The following is an 8,149-nucleotide window of genomic DNA, read 5'->3' on the forward strand; positions in this document are numbered from 1 at the left end:
TTTTTTTTTTTTTTTTTTTTTAGGTTTTTACTTGGATAGATGCAGGGATTTTATTTTTAAAAATATAAACCTTTTAGAAATATCAATCTAAATATAGAAATATGTAATCAATATATTTAGACATGCATAAAAATATAAAATAAAATAAACTTTAAGTAATATGAATGAATGTAAGAAATTATAAAATGATCATTATACATCAGTATACATTTTAAATCAAAATGTGAATATAAATATAAAAAATATAAAAATAATATAGATTGAAATATAGCTTAAAAGAAAAGATTTTTTATTTTGGTTATTATTGGGTTAGAGGCAGTTTTTTTTTTTGTTGTTGTTTTTTTTTTTTTTTGTCGGTGTTTTTTGGTTTCGTGCGGGCTGTTTAGGGGCATTTATTGCAGAGGATGTTTTGAAGGGGGTCGCGCCTGTTCTTCTTTGCGCGCCTTCCCCGCCTGCAGCCCCAGGGCGGGCGGCAGTGCCGCCGCCTTGTGGCCAGAGTGCGGGACTGCAGCCCTCGCCCGAGGTCCTCCCGCGGCCGCCATCTTGGGAGTGGGTTGTCGCGGACTCGCTTGACCTTCCCAATATGGCGGCAAAAAAGGCGGGAAAAACGAGGACCACGGTCTGTTTACTGCACTGCCTGCACGCCACCCTGACGCCGGCGCCGCCCCGCGGGATTTTTTTCGCTTTTTCCCGTGTCGTGGCCACGGACTGTGAGCTCAGCGGCTGCGCGGGCGGTCAGGTTGTGAGCGGGCGCCGACAGGCATCGGCAAAAACGCCTCTCCCTTCCGAGGGCCTCACGCGGCCGCCATCTTGAAAGTGTCGCGGCGGCCGGGACACTCTTGACCTTCTCAATATGGCAGATAGGGGAAAAAAAAAAAAAAAAAAAAAAAAAAAAAAAAAAAAAAAAAAAGCGCGGGAAAATCGTGGTCCGCGTGCTGCACTGCCCGCGCGCCACGCAGGCGCCGCCCCGCCGGGATTTCCCGCGGCCTTGCCAGTACTGCGGACACGGGCTGTTGCCACACTTGCGCCGCGGGCGGGTGGGTTTCAGGCAGCATTTTTCTTTTAAATAAGAGATCGTTAATATTAATATCATAGAGCTAGAATTTGGTTACAGGCAGGGCTTTTATTTTAAATAACAGAACTATTTTTGCAATATAAATATAGAAATGTATCATATATATATCTAGATCTATAAAAAGATAAAATAGAAATAAATAGAAGTCATAGGAAGATATTTAATATAGAATCGAAATAACATCATGCATCAATATACATGATAAATGGGAATGTGAAAAGTATAAATATGAAAGATAGTTAGAGAGAGTTTAAAAGAAAAGGATTTTGGAGGGGTTGTATTGGGTTAGAGGCAGTGTGTTTTAGTTTGTGTGCGGGTGTTTTTTGGGCCATTTATTTTTCAGGATTTTTCCAAGGGGATCGCCCCCGTTCTTTTCTGCCTCCCTTCCCTCCGGGCGAGCGGCAGCCCCCGGCTGTGGCCGGCGGCGGTGCTGCCGCCTTGTGGACAGAGAGCGGTACTGCAGCCGCCCCCAGCCAGCGCCCTGCCCCTCGCCGCTGGGTGCCGGCTGAGGGGGGAAGGACGGCTGCCGAGCGTGGGAAGGGCGAGGCGCGGGAGCGAGCGGCAAGCGGGGCGGTGTCTGTAAATAGAGGGGAGGGGTGAAGGAGATTCGGGAGAGCAAAGGGACCCGATGACCGAGAAGAACGGCAGCGGCGAGGGCGGCCCGGCGGGGCCGCTTTCGGCGGGCGGCGGAGGCGCGGTCGCAGCGCTCACGGGCCGGGGGCGGCGGGCGGGGGGCGAGCGGCGTCGGAACAGGGCTGCACTCCCCTTTCCCGATCCCCGCGCGCGTCCCTCTCTAGACGCTGGAAGCGACCGCGTGCCGGAAAATGCCGCCGGGGCGGCGCGCGGGCGGCGGAGCGGGGCCCCGGCTTTCCCCGCCCCTCCTGCCGCCATCTTTGGAAGGTCAAGCGAGTCGTCGCCGTCCCGCCGCGTCCCCGTCTCGTCCCGCCGCGTTCCCGCCGCCTCCCCGTGCTTCCCCGCCGTCTCCACTCTGACACGATCCGCCCCCGTCCCGGACCCCCTCCGCTGCAGGGAAATGCAGGAGAACGCGAAAGCATCGGGGCAGAGCAGCCGCTGGAGGTGCCCGAGCCGTCTCCCCCTTGCCCGCAGGGCCGGAGTTGCCCACCGCCGGGAGCTGACAGGTACGCTGACAGCACGGGCGGCTCCGGCACGCTTTGCCTCGCTGTGTTCCGGTGCCGTGCTGCTGCGGGAGGACGGGGCCAGCGCTCCAAAGGCCAGAGCAGAGCGCTGGCGAATGGGAGGCGAGGAAGGCTTGGGCTAAGGATGGATTGCAACCGGGCTGCCTGTAAGTGCGCAGAGAGAGACCTTTGTCATCCACGCTGCCAAAAGGAGCACCTGGTACACCCTATAGGTGTGCCTTGTGTTGCACGTGTTTTCATTTCCTGTTTGTGTCATCCCAAAAAGCAGGGACGGAGCAAATGGGACTGGTTCCCACTGTTGCTGTGTGAAGGCTTTTTACAGGCTGCTGTATTGATGTCATCTTTTTTTCACCCCAAGCTTGGCTTCTCCCATGCTTTTCCCGTAGCTGCTGCATTGGGTGTCCCCAGGAGGGCTGGGTTCCTCAGCAGGGGTCTTAGGAGTTGCTGTGGATTCTGATTTTTCTGAAGCTGTATGGAGGCGTGCTAGCGAATCAGCTCTTTTCTCTCCTGAAAAGCTTTCCATCTATGTCCACCCGTGCGTCTCTGTGTTTTAATCACGTAGGCGGACGCGTTGAGGTTTTTGCTTTCTAGGCCAAAAGCTGAGGCAGATGACTGTTTGCTTTGTGTGTGTGAGGAGTGGCATTTGTGCTGGAGAGCTGCGGTTGGGAGGAAAAGATGGACTAAAGGTGCTCTGGGGACGGGCACGGGAGGAAACGCTTGCAGAGAAAGGCAAGGCAGTGATGATTGCGGAGGAGAAATGAGAGGTGGTTGCTTCCGATCCGTGGGGACTTTCCTTGGGAGTGATGGATCAGAGAGCGTACGGAAGCAGAGAGCATCTTCTGGCTGTTGCTGCTCCGTAAACTTCTCCCTGGCTTCACAGGTCCGTGCTGGAGAGTGGGAGAAGGGTCCCTGCTGGCTGCCGTGTCCTGGGTGGGCACAGAGCTCTGACCTTGGCCAGATGGGCTGGTGAGTATTGAATCAATCCCTGCCTCCTCGTGAACAAGTTGTTTGAAGGACTTGTCGGCAGGGACGGCTTTTAGCCGGGTGCAGTTCAGTTTCTTTCTCACAGGTTTCCGGGTGTTTTGATCCTGACATCGCCAAAGCCTCAGGTTAGCTGAATTGGGGCTCTTACCTGTGTGACCCGTGAAATGTCCCGGAAGCTGATCGATGTCTTTGTGCTCCTGCTGTGTTCATTTGGGCTGTGCTTCAGGCTTCTCTCCCGGGGCCCTTGCCGTTGCTGTATCTCTTGGATGCCGTGCAGAACGGAATCAGGCAGCCAAGCCTCAGGTTCACCTTCTCCCTCACCCTCTGCGCTGCTCGTGTGGCACAGCAGATCCTGAAGCCAGGTACTGGAACGTGCTGCGTGTGTCACTGCTGGGGTGAAAAACAGAGCCCTGGGGAGTGTCGATCCCCTCACCTGCTCTGTGCTCGTGCGCTCTTGCCTGAGCTTTTCCTCCTGGGCAAGAGAAGGGGAGGGTGGGCAGCAATGGGAACGCGCCTCAGAGCAAAGGCCTTCTGCAGTTGCCGGGCTGTTCTCCCAGCTCGGAGCGCTGCACGCTCACTGACTGCAGCTTCCACGAATTGTCGTCCGTGCTTGTGGATTGGGAGCGCTGTCCTCCTCCACCATGCCAGCCTTTTCTCTTTACAGAGGAGCACGTGTACATAAGGGTAAAGAGATTCCTTCTGTCGCACTGGTGTTTGGACCTGAGGAAGGTACCGGGCTTTCTCCAGCTTTTCTACAGTTTTGATTTTGAGGTGAGAGTCCCATTTTAGGTATCCAGTAATTCTTCAGAAATGTATTAAAAACAGCCATAAAAATACGACGAGACCTCATTCTCCCACGGGTAGTTAATTAGAAGCGTCTTTCTTCTGTTTCCTATAGGAATTCAAAATGTTATTTCTGTGGGGTCTTGGTTGTTTTCTTGACACTAACGCACAAGGAGTTGTGCTCTGTGAGCACGAGAAGAGAATGTTCTGCCCCGGCTAGCTACAATTCCTCTTTGAGTTTAGGTTAGTAACTTTGAGTTCAACTGAAGTATTTTAGAAACAGCAACTTCTAAAATTCCGTTTCCACTGCATGTTTGGGCTGCAGACTGACTGTTCCCAGTGGATGTTAGCGATTAAATTTGGTAGGAATGGAAATGGAGAAGTCCAGAAGAAGCTGTGGTGAGCCCTGAGCTGGCACTCGGAGGGAACCGGGGTTTTGTGCTCTTAGGAGCAGGTATCCTTTGGAAGTGTCGGAATGTCTGACAGTGGTGTTTTTCTTTGTGGCTTCCCATAGAAAACAGAGCGTGAGTGGATCCTCAGATTTCTTGGGGAAGGGCTGCGTGACAAACATTGCTGTGAGCTTTATGTCTACCAGAGGATTTTCCGGGTCATTCTTGCCTTTTTCAGCAGTCCTTTGTGTGACCAGGGCTCCCAGGTAAGAATTGAAAAAGAACAGTTCCCAAATACCCCAAAACCACAAAAGCTTGTATTGGCCTCGAGATCTCAAGTACCAAACAGAAAGGAATAGCTGATTCTGCCTTGGTCCTCTTGAAAATCTGTTCCTTGTTGGTTTTGTGGATGTGTGGATGGGGAAATAATTTTGCTTGTGTCTAAACCAGTCCCATCCTTATCCCCTGAAACTGGGACCGGTTCCTGCCGTCGTGGAGCCTCACGGGGGTGCCGTGATTTTGCTCCTGCAGTCGGGGCCTTTTCTTTTTGGGGTCTCTATTTCCCCAGCCAGCACGTTTGTCACCTGCACAGTGCTTCGGCAGGAGGGAAACTCGCCTGCCGGGAGCTCTCGGGTTTGGGAGCATCCACCCTGAGGATTTCAGGTATCAAAACCTCGGACAAAAAGAGAAAATTGTCTTGCTACCTGAATACTTCTTTTAAGAGCAGCACCTGTGGTGCGAAGCGTTGAAGGGAGAATGTCTTTCCTTCTCTGGAGTTGCTGAGAACAGGCGGTGTTCATTTTAGCTGGAAGTTGATGGGGTACCAGCCAAATTGCTCATTTTATTTTAGATAATCAGATCTTGGCTGTAAAAGAACAAGTTGCATTCTCTGTTTCAGCGTCGTATTCTGGAGATATGACAGAGTGCTGCCCGTGTCACCTCTAGAGCTGCCCATGAGCTGATAGAGGATCACAGCCTCCTCTCGTGGGTCCTGCACGGCTTAGAGAAAAGGTAACCAGCCAAGTACGGGAGAAATGGGGACAATTTCCTGTCCACGGCTGAAGAATGACGTGGCTGAGGATGAAAGCAAGGGGGACAGACCTGGAGACGGGGGCACCGAGGGCTGCACTGGCAGAACTTGCTGAACTCTGAGGTGTCCCTTGTGTTTTTGAGAAGAGAATCAAGAGGCTTTCAGGTGGTGGTGGGAGGGACGATGGTGGGGGGGCTGTGTGATTTGGGAATCACTTCCTTGACAAAGCAAAAGGACACCTTGTGCTGGTGTCTTTAGCTTTTAAATTTCAAGCAGCCTCAGTTCCCATCCTGTCACAGGACCTGCTGCACAGGAAGTGGCACAGTAATGGATTTGAGCTGTCTAGAACGTTATTTCTCCTCCCCTTGCCTCTCCCTGACAAAAAAAATCTCTTCTGCAAGCACAGAGTGCCCTGACAGGTTCAGGCAAGTGCACCAAAAGTGCCCTAGAATATGGTCTCCTGTAGGAGATGGACCAGCTGCTGGTGAGGATCTGCCTTTCAAATGTGGTTTTCTTTTATTTTTTTTCTTTTTGTTCTGTTTTATTTTGTTTTTCAGGTTTCTGGAGAACAAGGTGATAAATAAAATGATTTCCTTACTCCATCCTCTATGGCTAATAAATTTAGGAGACAAGAGAGAAAACAGGAATCGGTCCCAGATGCTGCTGTTGAGATGGATATATGATCTATCTATCTGTATATAGATATATGTATATACGTATATCTGTGTAGTGATAATAATGGGATTTTTTATGATACGTTGCTTCACCGTTTTATATTTTTAATAAAGTGTGATTTTAAGTTATTAGTTATGATATTTTATTATAGTTATTGGCTAAAGTAACATTTTCTTGTATTTTATTGGTATCAAGTAATTAATGTTAATCATTAATTGGTAAGAGTTTGTAATGAATTATTAAGCTATGAATATTGTTCATTAAGGTACGTCTTTTTTAACTGTAGGTATTTTCATGTGTTTATATGGGTTTTTATGTTAATGATTTGGGGGTTTTATGTTATGAATATATTAGTATTTTATTAGGTTTTTCTTGTTAGTTTAGTTGTTTGGTGTGTAGATTATTCATGAAGTATGTTTATCTATAAATGTTTTAAATTTAAGTTATAAATCTACTTGTTAAGGATTTTTGTAGAGTTCTATGTAAAAATTTAAATCGGTAGGGGAGATAAAAAGCAGTAATTATTAATAAGATGAGTATTTTAGTTTTTAATAATGATTTAAGTTATTTAGTGATGTTTTAATTCTTGAAAATATTATTTCGTTATTTTTTATTTATGTGTGATTGATTAATTTAAAATTTTTGTAATGTTTTTGTAAATTGATTTCTTGTGATTTCATCAATTTATGTATTTTTTAAATGTTTTATATTTATGATTGTGTGTGAATAATAAAAAATGAACAGTTGTTTTATTTTGTAAGGTAGTATGTTTAAAGATGTTCCTATTTGGCAGTAATTTATTTAATGTTATAGATGTGTTATTGTTTCATTTGGCTAGTTAATAAGTAAGTTCATTTAATGTGGTTCAAGTGTGAGTTGTAGTTATTTTAGGTGTTAAAAGAGATGCAGAAATAATAGAATTAGGTTATTAAAAGGTCGTACTGTTTTGATACTGAGAAGTAAATTTGTGTTGGAGTGATTGGGTATTTTTGGGTGGGTGTTCTTTTTTTTTGGTTGGTTTTTTTTTTTTGGTTTTTTTTTTGGCGTTTTTTTGTATGTATTATTGTTAAGTTTGGTCTTAGTGGATTAATTGTTTTAAATTGTAGGTTTGCTGTTTTGAGGTAACTTCTTTGTGGTTTTGTGTGGTTTGGGGGTTGTTTTGTAACTAAATATTGTACAAGTATTTGTTTGTAATGATTTGAGTAATTTTACTTTTGGTGGTTTACCTGTAATTTGGGGTATGAGTGTATAAATGTTATTTGAAGAGTTTATGTTATGTGTAAGTTTTTTGATTTGCAATTTAGTGTTTGTAAAGGATAAGGTTAGTTGTGAGGAGGTATACAAACGAGACACGTTGAGAAGAGATTTTTCGGGTTGGTGACTGATAAACAGTGTATTTGGATGCGTGGTTTTAGTTAGTGTTACTTGTTTGTTCTGTTTTGGTTGTGGAACTATTTCTTTTAGGGGTTTTTTTGTGTGTTTTAAATAAGGCTTGACACAGTGAGTAGGACTCGTGTGTGATTTTTCTTTTTTTAAGTGTGGAAACTTAAGTATAACGTGTTCTTTAGGTTCTGAAATTGACGGGACTACTTTCTCGGCTACTTACTGAGTCTTGTAGTTGAGTAGGTTTTTGTAACTCTGATTTTGAAATCAAAGAAGAAAACTGAGGAGACGAAGGAGGTAGAGAAGTTTATCTCCTTCTAGGACAGAAAGGGTTTAGCGCAGAAAGTGCTGGGTCTGATGTGGCGCGGGGGTTTCCGTGCGCCGGCCGGGCCGGGCGCGGGGCTCGGCGGCAGGAGAGCGGCGAGCTGTGCGCGTGCGCGGGAGGCGCGCTGCCGCGGGGAGCCGAGCGGAGCCGAACGGAGCCGAGCGGAGCGAGCGGCTCCGAGTTGAGGCGAGCCGAGCTGCGCCGAAGAGGCGAATCCAGCCGAGTCTAGCGGAGAACAGCCCGAGTGTAGGCGAGGAGCCGAGTGGGGCCGAACCGAGCCGAGCTCCGCCGAGCGCAGCATCCCGAGCAGGGCGGGCCGCCGGGGCGGGCTCGGGGTGAATCGGCGCT

General features: G+C 47.5%; 1 protein-coding gene across 1 annotated transcript; it reads left to right on the forward strand.

Moving 5' to 3' along the window:
- The first annotated feature begins 974 nt into the window (after positions 1–974).
- On the forward strand, positions 975–5,496 carry LOC128809569 (nucleolar pre-ribosomal-associated protein 1-like). The gene is made up of 7 exons (XM_053981645.1): positions 975–1,037; positions 3,113–3,198; positions 3,302–3,341; positions 3,443–3,578; positions 3,881–3,987; positions 4,514–4,654; positions 5,287–5,496. Exons 2-7 carry the CDS (start codon positions 3,191–3,193, stop codon positions 5,305–5,307), a joined length of 453 nt encoding a protein of 150 aa, XP_053837620.1. The 5' UTR covers positions 975–1,037; positions 3,113–3,190; the 3' UTR covers positions 5,308–5,496.
- The last annotated feature ends 2,653 nt before the right edge of the window (positions 5,497–8,149 follow it).

Source organism: Vidua macroura, chromosome 1 (assembly GCF_024509145.1).
Source record: "Vidua macroura isolate BioBank_ID:100142 chromosome 1, ASM2450914v1, whole genome shotgun sequence".
Classification (NCBI taxonomy): Eukaryota; Metazoa; Chordata; class Aves; order Passeriformes; family Viduidae; genus Vidua; species Vidua macroura.

Bases quoted from the DNA above. Each gene is read 5' to 3' on its own strand.
- LOC128809569 (XM_053981645.1), top strand. The intron at 3,342-3,442 runs GTTAGCTGAATT...GCTGTGCTTCAG, and splicing joins TGACATCGCCAAAGCCTCAG to GCTTCTCTCCCGGGGCCCTT. The intron at 3,988-4,513 runs GTGAGAGTCCCA...GGCTTCCCATAG, and splicing joins TCTACAGTTTTGATTTTGAG to AAAACAGAGCGTGAGTGGAT.